Source organism: Macadamia integrifolia, chromosome 8 (genome assembly GCF_013358625.1).
Source record: "Macadamia integrifolia cultivar HAES 741 chromosome 8, SCU_Mint_v3, whole genome shotgun sequence".
NCBI classification, from domain to species: domain Eukaryota; kingdom Viridiplantae; phylum Streptophyta; class Magnoliopsida; order Proteales; family Proteaceae; genus Macadamia; species Macadamia integrifolia.
Genome location: NC_056564.1, coordinates 32,861,305 through 32,884,282, shown reverse-complemented (window position 1 = coordinate 32,884,282; position 22,978 = coordinate 32,861,305). Strand labels below are relative to the sequence as shown.

At 39.6% G+C, this 22,978-nt stretch overlaps 1 protein-coding gene across 3 annotated transcripts in view; it reads right to left on the bottom strand.

Annotated features, from left to right (window-relative positions):
• LOC122087362 (nuclear transcription factor Y subunit B-like) overlaps positions 1–21,069 on the bottom strand; it is a 31,683-nt gene extending 10,614 nt beyond the window's left edge. Inside the window, exons 1-5 of one of the 3 annotated variants that reach the window (XM_042656459.1) lie at positions 20,924–21,069; positions 20,273–20,520; positions 20,041–20,170; positions 19,836–19,844; positions 18,947–19,023 (exon numbers count right to left, since the gene is read on the bottom strand). In XM_042656459.1, the coding sequence (XP_042512393.1) occupies positions 18,955–19,023; positions 19,836–19,844; positions 20,041–20,170; positions 20,273–20,520; positions 20,924–21,067 (600 nt within the window). In that variant the 5' untranslated portion in view covers positions 21,068–21,069 and the 3' untranslated portion in view covers positions 18,947–18,954. Of the gene's footprint in view, positions 1–18,946; positions 19,024–19,835; positions 19,845–20,040; positions 20,171–20,272; positions 20,521–20,676; positions 20,840–20,923 lie in introns of those variants that run through there. The other 2 variants (XM_042656461.1, XM_042656462.1) reach the window with 2 other exon arrangements.
• Positions 21,070–22,978: the final 1,909 nt, after the last annotated feature.

Here is a 22,978-nt window from a genome sequence, read left to right as displayed (position 1 = left end):
ACAAGGCAAGAAATAAAAAAATTACCCCCTCTTTCCTATTTTATCTCTCTCTCCCCTACCCTTATAAATACAAACCGTCCAAGGGGGCCGATCATTCTCCTCTCCTAGGGCGTTCTCTTTTTCTAGTTTTCTTTTTCTAAGTTTTTAGTTAAACTCTCTCTCTCTCTTTAGTTATTCTTCTTAGTTTTTTTTTATGCAAGCACTTTTGTAATCTCTTTTTTTTTTTTTTTTTTTTTTTTTTTAATTAATGCAAGTCTTTGTTTTTGCTATTCAAGTTTTCATTGTTCATGCAATTCAAGTTATTCAAGTTGTAGTAATTTTAATTTACTAGTTCAAGGCTTAGATCTAGGTAACAAGAACCAAGCTTTAAAGCATCTCTATTCAAGTGCAATTTTTTCTTCAAAATTTGTCTTCTCCAGATCTGATTTTTAGGGATGGTAGTATCTCAAACCAATCAAGTTTTCAAGTTCAAGCATTGAAGTTCAGGTAGGTAGGCTTCTTCATAAGTCTTCTCACCCCCCTCTCATTCCCTCTTCTTGCCACCCATTCATTCTTAATTTAGGATTTTAATTTTCAGTTTTACTTTGATGCTTTCCTTTTCCCCCAAGGTCCTTAGCTAGATGCATGTGTTGGTTTTGCCCCTCTAGTCATGGAATCATCCTTTTATTCTGGTTATTTATATTGCATCATTTTCCTTAAAGCCAAGTAGAAAAGCCCTTGTAAGAGTACTCTCTGGTCAAGTAGGGAAGCTCATACTATTGACGAGCATCCGTCGGGCCAAATAGAGATCCCTACTTGTGTGCCTCTCTCTAACTTTATTCCCCTTTTATTTTATTTATTTTATTTCAATCCTTTTCTTTTAGTTTTTATTTTTTGCTTTGTATTTATGTGGTTTTAGTATTTAAATTCCTGGATGATGAATGGTTAGATTTTTAATTTCAATTGCAATTCCAATTTCCCTAGTTGTGTTGGTTAGGACGTTATTTTAGATGCATGTGTTTTAGGGAGGTAGTTAGAAGTAGATCACAATCAGCAATCTATACACTTTCGCATTACTAAAAGAAGCCAAAAATAAAGTGGCTGCTCTCCTTGAAAACTTGTTTGAGAATTAAAAGTAACTACAAGCGTACGGATCAGTGTAGCTAACGAGCTAAACACAAGGAGAGCAACCACTTTATTTTAGGCTTTTTCTAGTCATGCGAAAAAGTGCAGATTAATTATGGTGATCTACTTCTAACTACCACCCTAAAACACATGCATCTAAAATAACGTCCTAACCAACACAATTAGGGAAATTAGAATTGCAATTGAAAATAAAAACCTAACCATTCGTCATCTAGGAATTTAAATACTCAAACCTCATAAATAAAAAGCAAAAGAAAAGTGCTAAAATGAAATAAATAAAATAAAAAGGGGAATAAAGTTAGAGAGAGGCACACAAGTAGGTATCTCTACTTAGCCCAAGAGACGCACCATAAATAATACGAGCTTCCCTACTTGACCAGAGAGTACTCTTATAAGGGTTTTTCTACTTAGCTTTAGGGGAAGGGATGCAATATAAATAAGAAAAGTAAAAGGACGGTTCCATAGCTAGAGAGGGGCAACGCCGACACATGCATCTAGCCAAGGACCTTAGGGAAAAGGGAAAGCATCAAAGTAAAAACTGAAAATTAAAACCCTAAATTAAGAATGAATGGGCAGCAAGAAGAGGGAATGAGGGGGGTGAGAAGACTTATGAAGAAGCCTACCTACCTGAACTTCTTGAACTTGAAAACTTTGTCGATTTGAAATACTACCAGCCCTAAAAACCAGATCTGGAATAAACCAAATTTGAAATTGCTAAGCCTAGAGAAGACAAATCTTGAAGAAAAAACTTGCACTTGAACAGAGATGCTTCAAAGCTTGGTTCTCGTCACTTAAATCTAAGCCTTGAATTAGTAAATTAAAATTACTACAACTTGAATAACTTGAATTGCATGAAAAATAAAAACTTGAATAGCATAAACAAAGACTTGCATTAATAAATAAAATAAAATAAAAAGATTACAAAAGTGCTTGCATAAAATAAAAACTAAGAAGAATAACTAAAGCTAAAGAGAGAGAGAGAGAGAGCTTAACTAAAAACTCAAAAGAAGAAAACTAGAAAAAGAGAACGCCCTAGGAGAGGAGAACAATTGCCCCCCTTAGACAGTTTGTATTTATAGGGATAGGGGAGAGAGATAAAATAAGAAAGAGGGGGCAATTTTTTTATTTCTTGCCTTAATTTGTGTGATGAGGTGGAGGGTAGGAATTAGGAGAAAAAGGGAGAGAAAATAGGGGAGAAAAGGACATAAAAGGATTTGATTGGTGGGTTTCCTATTTGGTTTTGGATTGAGAGAGATAGGGAGATAAAATGGAAAACTTTTATTCCTTTTCTTTTTTCTCTTTTTTTTTTCTTTTCTTCAAACGTGGGCAGCCTCCTCTCTTGGACGATTTTCCAAGATTTGGACAATCTTCTAATTTATTTGGAATTTCCGTCTGTGCTTCTTGTCTTTAAGTGGAAATTAGGAGAGAGAAAATCATCACAAAATCTCCAAAAAATAGGATCTTCAAAATCGTCCAAGGAGAGAGAGAGAGAGAGAGTGGCGCCTAAGGTGGGTCCCTCCTACTTTGTTGGCATCTAGAATATTCCTTATACCCCCGGGACAACTGCAGATGGATTGGGCCTGCATCTCGATTCTCTTCTGGTCCATTATTCTTTTTCTGGCCAGAAAAGAATAATCGAGTGTACGGCTGTCTAAATGAATGTGTACTTTTAATGCAACACGTCCATCTTGCTCAAAATTTCGTCCTCTTCGCAACACTGAAGAGAAAGAGGACATTTTTTCGTGTAAAATTGGAGATATGGCGTCCGATAGTCCCTAAGGCCTTTAAAATACAAATCCTGCAAAAAGAGAGTAAAACCCAAGGTAGCTCCATTCTAAATATGAAAAAGTGCATGCTTTTATACCCTAGATTTTACAGATAAATGTGCTCATCAGAATTCCCCCACTCTTAGACTTTGCTAGTCCTCGAGCAAAACTCTAACTCACTTTCATAGGAATCACGGTTGCACTTAGCATGTGCAACAAGCCTTTAAACCACTAGGTCACCCCTAGTGGACGAGTTGTGTCTCGTGGGTGTTTGTAGAGAATATACACCCAAAATTCAGAAAAAAAAATTAAAAAATAAATCCCAACCTTGGGTAAAAGTAAAGGCCATACCGATATGAAGCAAAGATAATTCCTCTTACACTTGATCTAGGGACCCCCACACTCGAATTTCTATTACCCCATATCAATTTCAGGCACAAGCATATTTCTTAATTTAGAACTCACCTTGTCTCTTCCAAAACATCCTTATCTTAAGGCAAAACCACTTGTAAAGTAATAGGGAACCAAGGACTAAGGCGTGGAGTGTTTTTTACCAAACATGTTACCAAGGCATTGATGACACTTGCACATACTTTCCTACTGTGTGGTTTTCTTTCTCTTTTTCTTTTTTCCCCTTTGTTTGAGTTTGTTTTTCATTTTGTTTTTGAGCTTGCTAAGGATGAAGTCCTACTTTGGCTTTTGGCTAATGATCATACCATTCGGTTAAACAACCCATAGAAAAATTCAGGCAACTCCTTGATCACATTAATGTAATCATAAAGGCATTTTTTATGGTCTTCAAGACACTTCAAGGGGATGACGAACTCCACGTGCTCAACTTCAACATCTTTAGTAGTGTCTAAGGGATCGTCTTCAAGTTCATCTTGCACTTGCTCTTGCTTCTTTAGTGTTTGTGTCCTCATCAGTGTTGGCGATGAGGTCTACAGTATAGATACCATGATCATCCGTCTCACCTTCAACTTCAGCACCTTCCTCCTTCCCTTCAGTGGTGGTATTAGCTACCCAATCATCATCAAGTTGTGGCTCACACACTTGCATCTTTGGTTAGCTTCAAGCGCTGCAATGACGAAGTTGGTGTTCTATCTGTAGGGACAAGATTTGGCAACAGTGTCAAAGCCTCTACAATGGAAACACTTGATTTCTCCTCCTTTATTAGTCATAAGTGTTTTCCCCTTGTCACCCGTGGTTGGTGGAACTTTGTTTGGAACAATGGTTGCTTTGCCATTAGCTATGTTGACCTTATAATCATGAACTAGTTAGAAATAAGGACTAGGGTTAGAGATGAGGGAAGAAGAGAGAAGAGGGAAGGAAGATGAGGGAGAAACAATGGAAGAAGAAGGAGAGAATGGGAGCAAAACCGTAGGTTAGATTTCTTCTCACCTCCCCTATATTAGATTCAAATAGAACTTTGGGGAATTACATATTCCTCCCTAAGGGAGGTGAAAGAGAAATAAAAGAAATAACATAAAAGGACAACTTAACATAAAGTACTTCTTAATGTACCCCTAATACATATATTCTAACACTCCCCCTCAAGCTGGAGAATAAATGTCATACATTTCCAGCTTGCATAAGAGGGTACTAAACTGGTGAGGAATGAGTCCTTTGGGGAAGATGTCTACCAATTGGTCACTTGTCCTACAAAGGAAGTGCAGATATTACCAGAATCAATCTTCTCTTTGATGAAATGCCGGTCTACTTCAATGTGCTTTATTCTATCATATTGCACTGGGTTGTGTGCAATGCTTATTGCTACCTTGTTATCACAGTAGAGTCTCATAGGCCCCTCAGTGTCATACTCCAACTCAAGAACTAACCGACGCAGCCAAGTGAGCTCACAAACAGTATGAGCCATTGCTCTGTACTCAGCCTCTGCACTGGATCTAGCTACAACTGGTTGTTTCTTGCTTCTCCATGTGACCAGGTTACCTCCCACAAATGTGCAATAACTAGATGTAAATCTCCTATCAGAAATGGATCCAGCCCAATCAGCATCTGAATAGCCTTCTATCCTCAAGTGATTGTTCCTAGCATACAAAATTCCTTTTCCTAGAGAGGACTTCAAGTATCTGAGGATACTGTACACAACATCCAAGTGCCCACTCTTGGGTGCATGCATAAATTGACTCACTACTCCCACTGCATAAGCAATGTCTGAGCGAGTCAAAGATAGATAAATTAGCTTCCCCACTAGCCTCTGGTATTTTCCTGCATCAACAAGGGAAGGACCACAATCCTCTCCAAGCTTATGATTCTGCTCAATAGGAGAACTTGCCGGTTTACAACCCAGCATTCCTGTTTCCTTCAACAGATCTAAAACAAATTTTCTCTGGCATACATTGATTCCCTTCTTAGACCTTTACACTTCAATACCCAAGAAAAACTTCAAGTGTCCTAGGTCCTTGATCTCAAACTGTTTGGCCAAATAAGTTTTCAATTTACATATCTCCTCATTGTCATCTCCAGTTACCACAATGTCATCAACATACACAATCAATGTTGTGATAGTGCCATTACCTCTCCAGGTAAATAATGTGTGGTCCGCCTGACTCTAGGAATATCCATTTTTCAAAATGGTCTATCTGAACCTCTCAAACCAAACCTTTGGTAACTGCTTCAAACCATAAAGTGCCTTCTTTAGGAGACACACCTTACCATCGGTTGCCAGAAACTTGAAGCCAAGAGGGGGCTGCATATACACTTCCTCCTCTAAATCTCCATGGAGAAAAGCATTCTTCACATCCAACTGATATAATGGTCAATCTCTATTTGCTGCCACAGATAAAAGGACTCTTATAGAGTTATGTTTGGCCACAGGAGCAAAGGTATCCTGATAGTCAATTCCATACACTTGACTGTACCCTTTGGCCACCAATCTTGCCTTGTACCTCTCAATAACACCATCGGATCGGTACTTGATCGTATAGACCCATCTGCATCCAACTACGATTCTCCCCCTGGGAAGGTCAACCAGTTTCTAGGTACAGTTCTTCTCAAGAGCCATCATTTCCTCTGACATAGCTTGTTTCCACTTAAGGTCTGACATAGCCTCAGTAACACTCTTGGGAATGGAAGCAGAGGAAAGAGCAACTGTAAAAATAACACCTGTAGGGGAAAGAGCATCATAGGAAACAAACTAGGCTATAGGATTAGTACAAGCTCTCTTACCCTTACGAACAGCAATAGGAAGATCCAACTCCAAATGAGGAGAGGAGATGCTACCTGACTGAGGAATGGGAAGCTTAGGATGTGGATCCAAAGAGGACTCTCGGCAGGTCTTCATTGTCCTTCTTGTATATACAATAACAGGTGCCTTTTTTGTACAAGGTTCCTCCACAGTAACATCAACCACCTGTTTGTGTTTACCAATATCAAAGGAGAAAGGAGTAAGAGGCAATGGGGTAAGAAATGGAATGGCATCAGAAGTCTTTTCACTTTCATTTCCATTCTCCCCCTGAAGAGGATGTTGATGACGTGCAAAGTAAGGGACAGACTCAAGAAAGGTCATAACACTTGTAGCCTTTGGTGGTGGAAAAATACCCAAGGAAGAGGCATTTTAAAGCCTTGGGATCGAGTTTTGTGCTAAAGGATTTGTTAACATACACATAACAAACACAACCAAACACCTTTGGAGGAAGGGTGAAAGCAGGAGACCGAGGAGACAAAAGGGCAATTGGGTTTTGAGACCCAAGAATTTTGGTAGGCATGTGATAATGAGGAAAACTGTAGCAAGAACAGCTTCAGACCAAAAAGTTTTAGGCACATGTATACCAAACAAAAGACTTCGGCCAACTTCTAACAAATGGCGATTTTTCCGCTCAGCTACCCCATTCTGTTGGGGTGTATCAACACAAGCAGGCTGATGGATAATACCATTGTCAGTGAAAAAGTCTTGCAGAGGGATGTCCCAAATGCTGATGCCAAAGCATCACAGAGTCTATAGAACTAGCATCACTACAGCCACATGCATAGGACTGTAGCATAGTAAAAAAAGGTAACTATGGCTCCAGACGATATAGGCCGCCCTCTTCACATCCACTGCCAATAATCCTCTTCATCACCAAATCCTGAAAGAGGCAATGAGAGGGAAAAAATGTGATACAACAATTCAAGGTTTTAATTAAAGTGCTCACAGACAATAAATTTAGGGTAAGGTTAGGAACATGAAGGACATAAGTGAAATGAAAGAGGTAATAGGGATACTGCCTTTACCAGAGATAGAGGAGAAGGTACCATCAGCTACTCGGATCTTATCCTTACCAGAACAAATTGAGTAAGAGTCATAGTGATAGGATGTACCAGTTATGTGGTCAGTGGCACCATAGTCAATGACCCACGACAGAGCTGTGGAAGGTGCAATGGTGGTGGCATGCATAGCAAAAGCTGAAGTATCCTATGAGGTAGATGGGCCATCAAGCTAAGACATGAACCAGCGCAGCACTGCAATATCATCCCTAGAGAAGTTGTTATTTTCCTGTGAGGAGTCTCTAGTATCAGTCTCTATCATAGTAGCATGGGTTGTAGCCCCTCCTCTGCGGCCACCACGTGTACTAGGACGCCATAAAGGACCCAGCACCTATCTCAAGTATGTCCAGGTTTCCCACAATAATCACATTGTCGTCTATCTCTGTCATCTCCACGGGAGGTCCCTTGACCTCGGCCGCCTCCACGCCATTCTCTGTGAGAAGTGGAAGAAAGAAGAAGAGCACTCAAGTGAAGTTGTAGAATCCATGGCACCTCTCCTGGTTACCTCACTCAAGAGGTAGCTACACACCTCATCAAGTGTAGGTAAGGGTAATCGGCCCAAAATCTGTACCCAAATCTGCTCATATTCTGAATTCAGCCCCCACCTAGAAGTATCAGAACCTCTTTTTCAAGAGATCTATAGACCTTGACTTCATCATCGGGATTGGTTAAATGAAGATCTTGGTAATGATCATACTCCTCCCAAAGTCCTATAACAGTGTTATAGTAGTCAGAAATGGACTTAGTCCCCTGCTTCATGGAGAGTGCCTGCTGAAGAAGTAGGTAGACCTTCACAGAGTCACCTACCCTGTCATAGGTCCTAGAAGACACTGTCCCAAATATCCTTTGCAGTCTCATTCCTTATAAATCTCCTACCTATCTCAGGTTTCATGGAGAAGAGTAACCAAGTTATAACAGTAGAGTTTTCAGTCTCCCATTTCTGGTAACCCAAGTCTACGGCAGCAGGAGCCTTGATAGCCCTAGTAATGTATCCTAGCGTCCCTCTACTGCACAGGGACAGCTTCATAGAGTGTGACCAATCTAAGTAGTTGGTACTATCCAACTTCACAAGAGAAATCTGGGTGTTGGGATTGTCAAAGACAACCAAACTGGGGTTGGCACTACTTGACCCACCCGATGTAGCCTCAAGAGGTTCCATGAGATCAGACATAATGTTAGGATACTCCTCAAACAATGCCAACACCAATAGAGATCCAAACCAAGAGGGGATGCACAAGTCTCAAATATTGTCTTCTCAAAACCCAAAAAAGATATTCCCCGCGACTAGTAAACCATGAAAATTTGATGGAGAACACAAGAGGCCACTTAAAACAATGGGGCTTCATCCACAAGTGCATACAATCATCATAGAAAATAACATATCCACCAAACGGAACCAAAAAAATTCACTATCAGTAATTTTTTATCCAAAAAAAGGACAAACCAAAAAAAAAAGCTGATACCTGGCAGCAAGCAAAGAAATGAGTTGTGTTCCCACAACACAACTATTCAACAAATAAGGCTTGGAGGGGTCATTCAAGACCCTTGGGCGATTCTGTCCAGCTAGGCCACATCCTCAAACAATGTCGAAGGAGAGAGAAATGGGCATTTGAAGCTCTGGCTGGCGGTAAGGCTAGGGAGACTCCTCCGTGTGAGCTTCAATCAGTTCAAATAGCCTTCAAATCTCCCTCCAAATGCCTTTGTATACTCCATTGGGTCACTTTGTATACTCTTCTTTAAATAGTATAGCCTCTAATGGACCCTTTTTTTCCTAAGGTTCCAAGAGACATTCAAATTAGGAACTAGAAGACTTAGTTGACTCTCAAACCCTTGTACAATCCTCCGATACCAAGTTAGAAATAAGGACTAGGGTTAGAGATGAGGGAAGAAGAGAGAAGAGGGAAGGAAGATGAGGGAGAAACGATGGAAGAAGGAGAGAATGGGAGCAAAACCGTAGGTTAGATTTCTTCTCACCTCCCTATATTAGATTCAAATAGAACTTTGGGGAATTACATATTCCTCCCAAAGGGAGGTGAAAGAGAAATAAAAGAAATAACATAAAAGGATAACTTAACATAAAGTACTTCCTAATGTACCCTTAATACATATATTCTAACAGGACTGATGGGAAGGGACATCGAGGAACTGATTTGAGCAAGTCATCCGCCTCTAATGCCTTTTCAATACATGCATTCAAAGATGAAAGTTCCACCGCACAAATTTTATCACGAATATCATGCCGTAGTCCCAACTTAAATCGAGACAAGCAGTTATTCATCCTCGTGATAAGCACCAGTGCATGAGAGAAAATCATTAAACTTATCAATGTATTCCTTGACAGTCATAGTACCTTGTCGAAGAGTGCTGAGCATGTCGTAGAGATGACGTCAGTATATTCAGGGATGGTATCTCTCACTGAGTATAAATTTAAGTTCCTCCCAATTGTGAGGCTCTCTCCGTCTCCGGATAAGTCTACTCTCTTCAGCTTTCCAGCAATCTTTAGCACCACCTGTAAGTTTGGTGATAGAAGTTGGACCTTCCTTTCCTCAGAAATGCAATACCATCAGAAATAGTCATCTAATGCATTCAGCTAGTCATGGAAGTAGAGGGGGTTATGTTTTCCATTATACTCCTTCAAGTCCAATTTCACCTTATGTGTGTCATCATGGGAAAATTGGGGTCCATCATGTTCATCAAACTCTTCACCTCCACCATACGTACGGGCTAGTACGTTCCTTCGACCGGGGAATGGAAACCTTCTTGGTGCATTAGGATTATTATTCACCATAGTTAGATTGGGCAGCAGTAGTCTCCTTCAACTGTTTAAACTTTAGGTCTATAGCATCCATCCTTGTATTTAGCCATTGGAGGAATTGCATCACATCCTCTAATGAGTATTGGTTGGAGCTCACTTCAACCATAACTCTGATACCACTTAATGTAAGGTAAAATCACAAGTGATCCTAATCCTAGGCAGTATCTCAAAATCTGGCTGAATAGGGAAATATGAGAACTCACAAGCCGTAGCTCAGATGGAGCTGAAACTTGGAATAGATGAAGGTCCAAGATGGGTCGACAACCCCTCAAAAGATGAGCCAATTCCAATGGTTGAATTGAGAGTTATGTTGTTGACATGAATTAGGAAACTTTTAACAACTTTCGATATCTTTAGATTTCAGTCTCCGATGAACCTCAAATTTGGAGATAAGATCCGCTGTGTAATGCCCAACTATCCTTCAAAACATTAGCCTCAACTGATGGCTGGTTGGGAAGCTATGCTTGAAGAATAAAAAAGGAAATTTTATGGAAGTTATGCAGAACAACAGCTATAGGTCTTCAAACTGGTCTTTCGATGGAGCTTCTGAACTTCAACAAGCTGGTTTTGACCATTCAAACACTCTTTCACAACAAACAAATAAAAGGAAAAGAAAGAAAATTAATGGAGGGTTGAGAAGGGTGGAAGAAGAATTAGGGAATGTGCATTTCACCCCTCAGGTTTTGGGTATCTCACCCCTCAAAGTAATAGCTATCTCAGCCATCAGTAAACATTCAATTTTCATAAACTTCAATCTCTTTTTTCATTATGATCAATGGGCTTTAAATAGCATTACATAAATTGGACATAAAGCAATAACAGAAAAGGAAACTAGTGGATTGAAATAAGACTTTCTAATTTATGTCTAACTTTTTAACCAAGCTCAACAAAAATTAGAAACTAACAACTGAACAATAAAAAGGAACCTATCCTAGTCACAGATCGGAAACTAGGAACTAACAAAAATAGAAATTATTCTTATTGTAAAAGTAGGTTGCTGTAAATATACTTTTTGAGGTTACTTTCCACCAACTAAAGGACAACTGTATGAATCTTGAAAGATCTTTTGGTAACCAAACTTGCAGTACTGTTCACGTGAACAGTAACTTTGTGAACAGTGTTTTCTGGTTTTGGGGCTGCATAGAGATTGCGTCAATGGAGCTGTTGAGCTGGCCAGAAGGACCCGAAAAGGAAACCAAATTTGTACCCAAATCTGGGCTGCAATCTCAGCTGAAATCTGCTGATCGACGGGGGGGTGGAGTGGCCTAGTTGAACCAAGTCTGGGCGGCTTGGTTTGATTGGGCTAACAACTCCTTCCTTGTGCAAGTCTGATCTACATAACTAATATTCTGGATTAAACTGAAAAACGACATTAATTTATGTCTTGAAGAATTTATATACCAAAAAAAACTGTGGCAAATATGTGACCATGATAGGGGAGAGTGTCCACATCGTGACATGCTTATCGCACTTACTTTCCAAGTTAGATTAGGTTGTTTAATTTCCTAATTAGACTAGATCTCTAATTTCCTAAATTAGAGTTAGACTAGGATTATCTTTCATATTCCACCTATGATTTTACTTGGATCCACTTATTATAAATATATGATGGAGAGAGACTGCAATTAGACACATTGGTTGCTCCTCTCCCTTGCCGTCTCTCATCTGCTTCCTCATCTCTCTTCTCTAAAGTTACTAGTTACAGATCTCTGTTTTCTATATGGTATCAGAGTCAGATTGCCAATAACTACTAATTCTCTTGGTGATTGGTGGTTTGAGAGTCATTTTAAGGTTCTATGGTTTATGTTGAAACCCTAGTTCATAAAAAGAAAAGAAGAACTAGGGTTTCCTTGAAGTTTCGCTGAAAATCACAACTAAATTGGTTTCTACATGATTGCGCCTCTGGCTTTTTACTCGGGACTAATATATTGCCAGAGCATTTTCTCGTTGCTCTATTTCCCTTGGTTCTCGGGTGAGGAGTTACCGCTGGAGTGCTAATCTCGGAGTTGCTCCTCCCTATGATGTTGGCATCCTTGGTTAGTGACTTAGTTCTGGAGTCTCGTTACCTCTTTCCTATCTTCCACTTCTGGTCTTGGGCAAGAGGTAGAGAACAAGCTGAATCGAGGGTTGTTTGTTTCAATCCCTTATTTCAGAAGTTTCAAAAATACCTCTCTTTCCTCTTTTTCCTCTTATTGTTCTCTGTTCCCTCAGCCTGAGATTCCAGGAAACAGTTGCTCTGCCTTAGGCGATTTGATATCTCGAAGATCATCCCCAACAGAGTCACCCTTGCTGAAAATTAGGAACCAACTTAAAATCTGGGTATTCACAGCACCGCTGGGTATTGTTACAGAGAGTGTATTTCAGCACTCATGTTGCTGGTTTGCAGGTTTATGGACTGGAATCAAGAGGCCTTAGAGTCGATTATCTTCTTCTACAATCTTGGCTTGGTCGGGTTCTTGTGTGGGGAACCGTGAGCATCACAAGCTACCAACTTCTTCCCGCTGGTCGTCTAGATCAAATATGGAGGAAGAAGATGACCTCCTCCTAACGTGGCTGTTGACACTCTGTTATGAGCAATTTCAGAAATAATACTCCTTTATTTCCATATCATTACCCCTCATTCACTCATTATTTACTACTTACCCATACCCTATAATTGCTTCCAAGACTAACCCTGGTCAATAATTAATAAACCTTTCCATATCCTCTGCACTTCAACTTATCCAATGACCATTGAATTCTCATTTATTACAATATTGCCATTGGTTCTTAAATTAGAGTTATTTGATATTTGGATGGGCCCATAATAGTGATCCGATTCCAATCTTGGAACTGGATCTGCATCTAACCTTGAGATTAATTACAAGAGTGTCATTCCCCTTTGCAATTTCAATTTATTTACCATCCTGCCACTCTCTCCAAGACTTCAACCTATTTACGATTTGCCAATCCCTTATAAGATTAAGGGACTTACCAAATTGCCATTAATATTACACATTCTCCTATCTCAGTGCCTTTTTTTCCTACCAAGTATCCCCTTGGACATACTGGTTAATTCCGGATCTATCATTACCACATGTTATTGCCTATTATGACCTTGGATGTGTCTATACCAAACCTAATTGGTTTTTAGACTTAGGTTCTGCATCAATTTGGGATTGCATGAAGTAATTACAGAATTTCCATTGAGCATATACATGTGTCATATCATTGCTTTGGTGGGCCCAAAATCACATCTTTGGGATTGACATTGTTATTAGCATTGGTATTGACATGTCTCGATGCTACGAGATCGTTTGTTCCGCTTTGCATCCGTGAAGGGAGCTGGGAATTAATTAATGCTCTTGGTTAAGAGATTCTTTGGGATGCTGATTATTGAAATTCTTTGTTCACGTGTAATGCTACACATGAGGGGGAGATTGGAGAATTTATCTGCTCTGCACATATTATCTGCTTTACACAATTCATCAGTTGGAGATTTTTATTAGTGAAGATTATTTATTAGCTCATGTATTCAGTAACAGATTTAGCTTCTAAGGGGCAACATTAATGAAGTGATATTTTAAGATGAGGTGATCTTTTAAGGATCTAAGTTGCTTCCCTCCATATATGCCTCTTCTAAAGCATGATATGGTGTTTTTTTAAGATTGGTTGTCCATCTTGTGCAATTGAATTAATTCCCTTCTTTGAAGATCGAGTTCTTCCCTTATATTGAAGATCATGTCTTCCCCTCTTGGAAATCAAGTTCTGCAGTTATAGGAGAGCATCTATCATTGTTACCTGTCTGCTGTCATGGTATTTCGGATTGCGGTTGATGAGCTCTACCATTTCTGCGACTTTTGGTTCTTCCTTTTAGAGATTGAGCCTTCCTCACAGATTGAAGGTCAAGTCTCCTCTTGAAGATCAAGTAATGCACATAATGATGATCTACATCCATTTTGTTCGTTGCTGATGGTTCGACACGAATTTTTTTAATATATTGATGTTGTTGTTAATGTGCTTGAGTTGATATTGCTGCTGGTTTTATGGTGGTTGATTGAAGTTTCACTAGAGTCAACAAGTACTATTCAAGATTGTTGTTACATATGATTTTTCATTCTCATTGGTCCGAAAGCTTTTTTTGCTACATATATACTCCAGCTTGAGGGGGAATGTTGGAATATGTGTCCACGATAAGGGGGAGTGTCCCCATCGTGACATGTTTATCTTAGTTACTTTCCAAGTTATATTAGGTTGTTTAATTTCCTAGTTAGACTAGATCTCTAGTTTCCTAAATTGGAGTTAGACTACGACTGTCTTTCATGTTCCACCTATGATTGTACTTGGATCTACTTATTATAAATATATGATGCATAGTTGTCATGACGACCCCTAGGCAGCGATTTGGCGTCCTGGCGGAAAAAGAAGTTCATGGCAGTGCTACGATTTACGTGAATCACAAATGGCGGTCGCCATTGGCTGATAGGCATCGTCATGGCACCGCCATGGACGCCAAGTCACGCTTGATTCACTAGGCGGTCGATTTTTTGTAAAATGTAGAGTGATTTTGATAGGGCTATGTTGATTTTTGATGATTTGATGTTGCTTAATGTTGGTTTTATATGTTATATGGTATATATTGTAGGCTTGTAGCATGCTAAATAACTTTAGAAAATAGGTGAAATAAAAAAGTAGCATACTAAATAACTTTAGAAAATAAGAAAAATAAAAAATGACATATAGGCAATTTGACCGCCATGGCAACGCCATAACGGGCAATTCAACGTCAAATCGGTTAGCCACCCCTCCACCACCTTGAATCGATTTGACGCCGTGACAACTATGATATGATGGAGGGAGACTACCAATAGAGTCATAAACACATCAGCTGCTCCTCTCCCTCGTCGTCTCTCCTCTTCTTCCTCATCTCTCCTCTCAAGTTACTAGTTACAGAACTTTAGTTTTCTACAAATTCACATTGCTGCCTTCGTAATATCCCAATTCGAGTTTCAACTCAATCTGATGAATGAAAAGTCAACTCTATTTGAGGAATATGAAACACAAACAAGGGGAAGTGAGCTATACATGGTGAGTCATATGGTTGAGATATTTTAAAAAAATAAAAATAAAAAGGGGTGTACCCAGAACATGAGGTTCCCGCCACTGCGGGGTCTCGTGGGGATCATAGATTCGTAATGTACACAGCCTTACCGCCACTTTCAGGAGAAGCTGTTACCCAAATCGAACCCTCAACAACTAGGTCGCAATAGAGCAACCTTACTTTAGTGCTGGTCTGCCCTCTTGTCATATAGTTAAGATGATTCATAAAATTTGACATGCGATCTATCCAAGAAATTTCCCAACTATCCAGCTGATGCACAAAGCATTCCTCTACATGGAAGGAAAAACCACAAGATCCACGACACCGCAAACCAGTATTGTCAGTGCAGGAAACCTGTTTTTCCCTGCTTTGTGAAAGCAGATGGGCGTAAACCAGAGCCACTGCTTGCATCTGCTTTACTGTGAAAGCAGATGGGCATAAACCATTTGCTTCCCCTATTCAGTAAGTAATTTGTGTGCTTTTGACATTGCTGGAGGCAACTGCAAGCAATGCTCTGATTATGGGTGATGCAAATCCAGGGTTCCAAAAACTCTGTTCGGATCGCTTATGGGCCCACCTGATTAACAAATAGCTCAAATCAAATAACCAGTGGCATCTCGTAATATACCAGAAATTTCAAGAGGCTATTGGTAACTAAAGAAGCAATGGGACTTGAAAGGAATACTATTATTGTCCAAGGACAATTTGGAAGGGATTCTCAAATATGGATTGATGTATAAATTGACGTTGCCCTTGCCTACAAGTTCAAACTTTTAGGTGAACCGGTAGTGACCAAGTTATCAAAGCAGAGAGCTCAAGTGTTCGACTGCTGGAAAGTGCATCGGAAGATTTTTCCTAACATTTATTCTCCATTGATGTCAAGCGAAGGAAATGCCGTGTGAGCTCCATGCAAGGACCATGCGATCTTGGCCTGGTCATATGGGGGAGTGTTGAAAGTATACATTTACGCTGCCCTTCCCTACTGGTTCGAGGTTTTAGGTGAAACGGTAGTGAACATGGACAAAAGAGAATAAAAGAAGAAACGGATACTTTTGGAAAGTGAGGGAACAAAGTAAAGAAGTAGAATATCGTGGGGGGAAGGAAGAGTTATCTCCTATCTTACCTAAGGACAAGAGGATAAGACAAAACTAATAACGACTAGGGGGCTAAGGAGGGTAATAATGGAAATAGCAATTGACCATATGACGATAGGTTGTCATTAACCTTTCAACAGAACAGCAGGGGTGCTGAACCAGCATAGAATAGGTGTTTGATCTCTACCCAACAAGCTCGTATTGACTTCGAATTTCAGGGAGGGGTTGATACCTCAATACTTTATTGATTCCAGCCCACAATATCGTAAACCAGCGCAGCTAGAGATTCATTCAAGAAATTCTGAAACAAATGCTGGCGGAATAATGAATACTAGATCTGCAACTCAAGTTGTTTCTCTCAACAGGGAAATCCTTGTGCCCTCAAAATCTACAAGGTAATTCGCCCCTTGCTTAGCAGGGATTCTCAGAATTTGAGGTTAATCTGAGTCGAGATGGAGTTTCAATGAACTCTTCTCAAATCAGTAACTATCGCCTGTACAGGAATAGGGAAAACAATAGCGGGAATATATAAGAAGGAAAAGAAGAGGGGAAGCTCGCACAATACTCCAAATCCATGCAGGCTCTCAAACCAAAATACTCAACTCATTCTTACCATCTAAATCTTAATAGCATACATGTACTTAAATTAAAAAAATATAATAATAAAAATAAAAAAAAATAAAAATCCAACATGAAAAGGAAACCTATTTAACTAGGAAACCAAATATCCTATGGAGCTAAACTTCTAAAATTAGAATATTAAATATCTAATTATCATACTAGACTAAAAACCCAGATTTGGACCCGGTTCTTAGTCTGGGTTCCGAAGCGGGTTCGGGCCGATCCATGAGAGCACTCCTGCAGCACTGGGTGGTGTTAGTTGCAACTACTTCCAATGGCAGTAAGCGGTGTTGCTGCTGTTGAGCATGCAACACTTCTGCTTGAGATGATTCCCTGGAAAGTAGCATGCAACCCCTGCTGCCCCACCCACCCTCTCTGCACACCCCCCCCCACCCCATCCCCCACTGCATAACCCAACAGGTGTTTTCTAGCTACCTTCTAGCTACTATCAAATTTCTTGGTCATACTTGAACCAAAACCTCATGATATCTAATAATGATCCCCTCTTTTATTTTTAGATGCATTCCAAACCTAGCTCATTTATTATTTGGTTGAAGGGAACAAACCTAATAGTAGCCTATTTCATTTTCTGACTCTGACCAAATTTGAGTGGGTTGAAGCAGGCAGATTTATATTGCGGGGGGATTGGAATCCTTCGTATAGCTCCCAAGTCCCAAACTTATGTCCACTATATCAACCACTAAAATTGACAATCGGCAGATCATTAGGGGTCCAGAGTCACCCACAGACCGGTCCCACCCCCTGCACAACCCCCCCTCTCCACTTCCAGTTGAAAAGCATTGACGTGAACGGTCGAGAAGAGAATGCCAGAGTTCTAATAATCAAGAAGATGAGCATTACTATAGGAAAAAGGTCAATCAGAACATTTGCAGTGTATATTCTGACACCGGCAACAGTGGGTCCAGTAATAATGGCATGCTGTATGTTTGTATAAGCCTTCTTAGCAGCAATTTTCTTGTGGGCTTCAAAAGGATTCTTCTGAGCAACTAAACCAAATATTGTGGCCCTCAGCCTATGGTCTTTCGTTCACGGATGCTGAGCTAAAGATATAAGACCATAGAGAAAATCTATTCTCAGAAAAGGTTAACTACCAAATGGCTTTCTACTTCTTGAAATGTTTTCAATTGATGCAACCAAAAAATTTCAATTTCTTGACCAAAACTCTGTTTCATGACTTATTTCAAGAAATCAATGAAAATTTGAAATCGAAATCCAACCAAAGAGAGCCTTAAAACCACCTGCAGAAATAAGAATTCACAAAATTGTTTTGGTGATTTCAACAGCAGCTTTTTTTCTTAGAAAAATGAGTTACCTAGCAGATTTTTTTTTTTTTTTTTCTGGGAATTTCCCAAAGTTTACCAAGGTAAAGCCCAACGTTTAAAGTATCTCCGATACCGATACGATACCCTCCGATACGTATCTTAAGTTTAGCCGACCGATACGACACACACCAATACGATACATGAAATTTTTAAAATCCTTTCGTATCGATATATATATCCTACGATACATACCGATATGCACCGATACGATACAATACGATACGTATCGATACTCTATGGAAAATATAAAATTGAGGTAAAATGTACGTTTCGGTATGTATCTGTACGAATCGGTATGTATCAGTACGTATGAATCGGTACGTATCAATGAATATCGGTATGTATCAATACAGTGCGCTACGGTCATATAATGGCCAAGATGGGTAAGTTTTTAGAAAAAACACGATTTTTTGAGGGGTTTTTGTTCCAAAGTTGCTCTCAACCATATTTCTCTCTAACTAAAGTGGAAATCAAGGTTTGGAGCAAAGATTTTACATTTATGGGACGACTACAAACCTTGAATTCTTAGTGCGATACCCTCAATTTAATGTTTATGCATAATACATGTTATCAATAGCTTTTTTTAACAAATTTTTATGCAAAAGTGTTTAAAAAAGTGTAATACGATATGAGAATGTAGTTACATACAACACTCAATAGGCATAGAATACACGTGCATGGATAACTACTCATAGCATATGGTAAATACCCAATGTCGCACACAGGTCATTCCTCAGACATGAATACCAAAAGATTATGAGAAGAATCCAAAAGAAACTGCATAAACCCATCAGAAATTTAACTAAGCAACACAATGTACGGGTTGAATTATTTACCGGAGTACCTAGTCTCCACGAACTGAAATGGCATCTTTTCTTCCAGCCTGATCTGCTGAGCGAATCTTACTGTCACCCTATTAGACATAGACACAAAATCGAAAATTAGTCTTTCCCACAGATGAACAAAGAAAAGCTGGTAAGTACAAAAAGAATGGCATTATCAATGAAACCACTGTTGTTAAAAACCACACGACAATGGAATCATCATGAATTAAAAGCATTCAACTGGTGCTGAGAAAACAGTAATCCTAAGGAGGCTTCATTTATTCCAAATTTATGACATATCAGAAGCACTGTGACCACACAAAGTGCCAGCCAAACAGACACCTTTAATGCTTTATTGGACCAACTCGCTTTTGTTTTCTACATAGCCTAAGTGCTCTCTTGGCCATGAACCACACCAAATGCCAGCCAAAGCGACACCTTTGTGTTCCATATCAGCCTAAATGCTATATTGGACCACCTCGTCTCTATTGTCTACTATAAACCTACACGGCCTCTTAGACCACCTCTTCCCTCACCCACCCACCCACCCACCCACAGATCCCTAAAACCTATATAGCAGTTCTAGAATAAAAAGGGGACAAAGAGAGGTACCACCAGTAAGCTCATTGACCTCAGAACTAATTCTCATATATCTTGAATTGCTTGGAATTGGCTTTTTTTGCCACACATTCTGGAGAACTATTGATTTCACCACCTACTCTAGATACGTATTTCATAGCTCCTTTAAAGCCTAAATCGTAAGCCTAATTCAATGCTTTAAAGTGATGCCCCCGCTTCAACTATGAGTAGGAATATCTACTCTTTATCTGAATTGAAAACATAATTTCATCTCTAACGATCAGGGAAAAAACAAAACGTATCATAGTTCAAAATAACGTACCTCCACCTGCTGTGTATACCTCAACAGTTGAGCCAACGAACCAAACCAATCAAACAAGGGTGTGGGAAGAAAAGGGGAAAATTTTCTGTCAATAACTCACAATGTAAATTACGACATAACACAATGATGTACGAGGAGGTCAGGAAGAACCAATGAACCCAAATAATGCAACAAAAAAAAGAAAAAAATGTTGCAGGACTAGTACCTCCCTGTACATCTGCAAATACAATTTGAGCGGTTCAATATAATCTTCAAACCCTAGCGTCGCCATGGCCCACAACAAATCATCTCCATTGATTGTCTTTCTCTTTTCTCTGTGACACTTGTCGCTGGCCCTAAATTCCAAAAAAAGGTGAAACGACAAAGAATATTAAGAATCCCATAAAAGTTAATTCATTAATTTAAAGAAAAAAGCGATCAGTTGAATCGATATATACTCGCTAGTGATGAAGCTGATGAATTCAGAGACACATTCCTGAACGCAATCCTTAGAATCCTTGGCGATCTTCCCATTTGGTGGAACGACTTTCTTCATGATCCTACTGATGTTAGCGATGGGAAGGAACCTGTCCTGTTCCCTCGGTGCAGAACTAGCCGATTGAGAGCCGCCACCACCACCATCTTGTTCCCCTGATTGAACACTCTCAGGTGTGCCTGGAGCTCCTGACTCCGCCATGAAAAATCCCTAGATAGATTTTACCCCCAACACCACCCCCCCCCCCAAAAAAAAAAAGAACAAAACATAAAATGAAAAATTAAGTTTAGAATCATCAGAGGGAGTAGTATTTGCAGTATAAATATAAAAAGAGGAGAATCACGAAAGAATAAACGGAAACCTAACCCTAGCCCTAACGCCATTAGCAGTGAGCAGAGAGAACAAGCGAACAACGACAGATTATAGAATAGCTGTTTTTGAGAGAACTAGAATTTGAATCTTCAGATAGAAGGAGGACATGAGAGAGAGGGAGAGAGGGAGAGAGGGAGAGAGAGAAGACGAGATTTCGTTTCAGTTATTATTGTTTGGTTTTTTCACCAGTGAGAAAAAAAAAAAAGGTTTCGCTGAATCGAAGGGAAGTGAGAAAGCAAACCTGTGGTTCGCGCCGGATCCCTACCGTTCGATTTCTCTCTCTCCCCACCTCTCTCTCTCTCTCCTGTCTCCCACTCACCAGTGTCACCCTGTCTTTGCCGCTCTCACGGAATCGTCTTTCCTGTCGGATGTATGGGAAAACCATGTTATGTCAGCCACATGGCAGGAAACAAATATATATTCTTTTCTTTTTAAGAATTAGTCAGAAAAGGAAAAAAATTGGTTAAAGCGAATTAGTCAGGAAATTATGGGTATATTCGAGGGATCCGGCCCCCTTCCATGGAGCCTGGGATTAAAGAAAGATCTCATCTTTAAGAAAGAAGATTTAGACACGTACCTTAAGGGCACCTCACTGTGAGATCATTCTCTGATCTTTATGTTCTAAGAAATGAATCCTATTGACATTTGACCCACCTTGACAATTTTTTTTTTTTTTTTTTATGATGCACCCCTATTTGATTAACTTGCCATGTGATATTGTAATGGACGCAAATCATAGAGAAAGATAGGCACTATTAGTTTTTTTTGTTTCTTTAGCCAAAAAAAAATATTTATTTAATATAACTTTGCCAAGTGTTACAATAAAGTAAAAAATAGACTTTTGATTACTTAAAATAACAATTTAGGAAAATTTCTACTAAAAAAATAATAATTTAGGAGAATGGTTTTCATGGGGAAGTGTGGCCCTTAGTCCAAATAGATGAAGGCAAAATGATCAGCCCGCGTCCCATGAAATGAAAAATAATGTCTCTATTGATGCTTCCTCGTGTGCTCCCATTAGCCTGGCATACATGTAGGAGTGTATTCCCCATAGAAAACACTTTTTCTTTATATTTTATGAGATTAATTATAATTATATGGGGAGAAAGAACGGTAGCTAGTTGTGTTCCCTATGCCCTCCAATGAGAGGTGCACATGGATATCCACTAGAGAGCACACAATGGGGTAGGGGTCATTTCAAGGGACCCTGTGAGAGGGCGTAGGGAATAGGACTGGTTACCATTTTTTTCCCAATTATATGTTAGTCCCTTTATATAAAAAATTATGTCAAGTTTAATCTAACTTTGTTGTATCAAAATAAAAGAATTGAGATTGCTCAAAATAAACTTTATAGAGTTTAATCTTTACCTATCCAAGGATAAAGAGATAAAATTTCAGTTACACTGATGGGTCCAACAACCGTCAAAAAGAGATTTTCTTAAGGTTTCTTTTGCTGAATATTGTCACCTCCATTAACTCTATTCTTTCAAGATGTAGCCTCGTCTTCGCCCCAGTGGCGTGTTTCTTCTCTGCCCTAGGGGCTTGTTTCCATATATTGGCTAGAATTGTGTTTCCCTCTCTCCTCCTCCTCCTCCTTCTCATTCTTATACACAAAAGACTGCCGCCCCCACCATCTGCAACACCCCACACCAAATCCCTTACCTTGTTCTTCGATCGAAACCCTCTCCCCTATTCTATGGCCCAGACCAACACATACATGGTTCCTGGTTTTCAATCGAGAAAACCATAACCCCCTTGTTTCTCCACAACAACCCTCTCCGTCTTCCATCTCCCGCAGAAACCCCTTTCCCTTGATCTTCGATTAAACCCCTCCGCCTTTTCTAGGGTTCCAGCAAGTGAAAAAGAAGAGAAAGCACAAAATAGAGAACCAACTCAAACCTAGCTTCTAGCTTCTTGTTTTTCCCCTTTTCCTTCCATGTTCTCTCTTTCTTGTGAATCTCTTTATCTCTCATTTCCGGCATGAAATAGGGGATGCAGTGATTGGCTCTAATAGCCTCAATTCTTCCCAGAACCTATTTTTCTCCAAGCCACAAACCTTTCCTTCCTCTATGCCTCGATCCTCTTGATCGTTCGGGTCTAGGCCTTGCAAGAAACCTTAGTCCTCTTCAATCCACTATTCATATGGACTTGACCACTTCAAGCCTTTCGTGTTCCAACAGGAAATCACCTACGACGTCTTTTGCTTCAGAGGTAGAGCAGAGAGACCTACTAGAGACCATAGTTGTGGATTTGCCACTAGAGAAGAGCTTAAGCTTTAGTTCAGGTTCTTCATCGA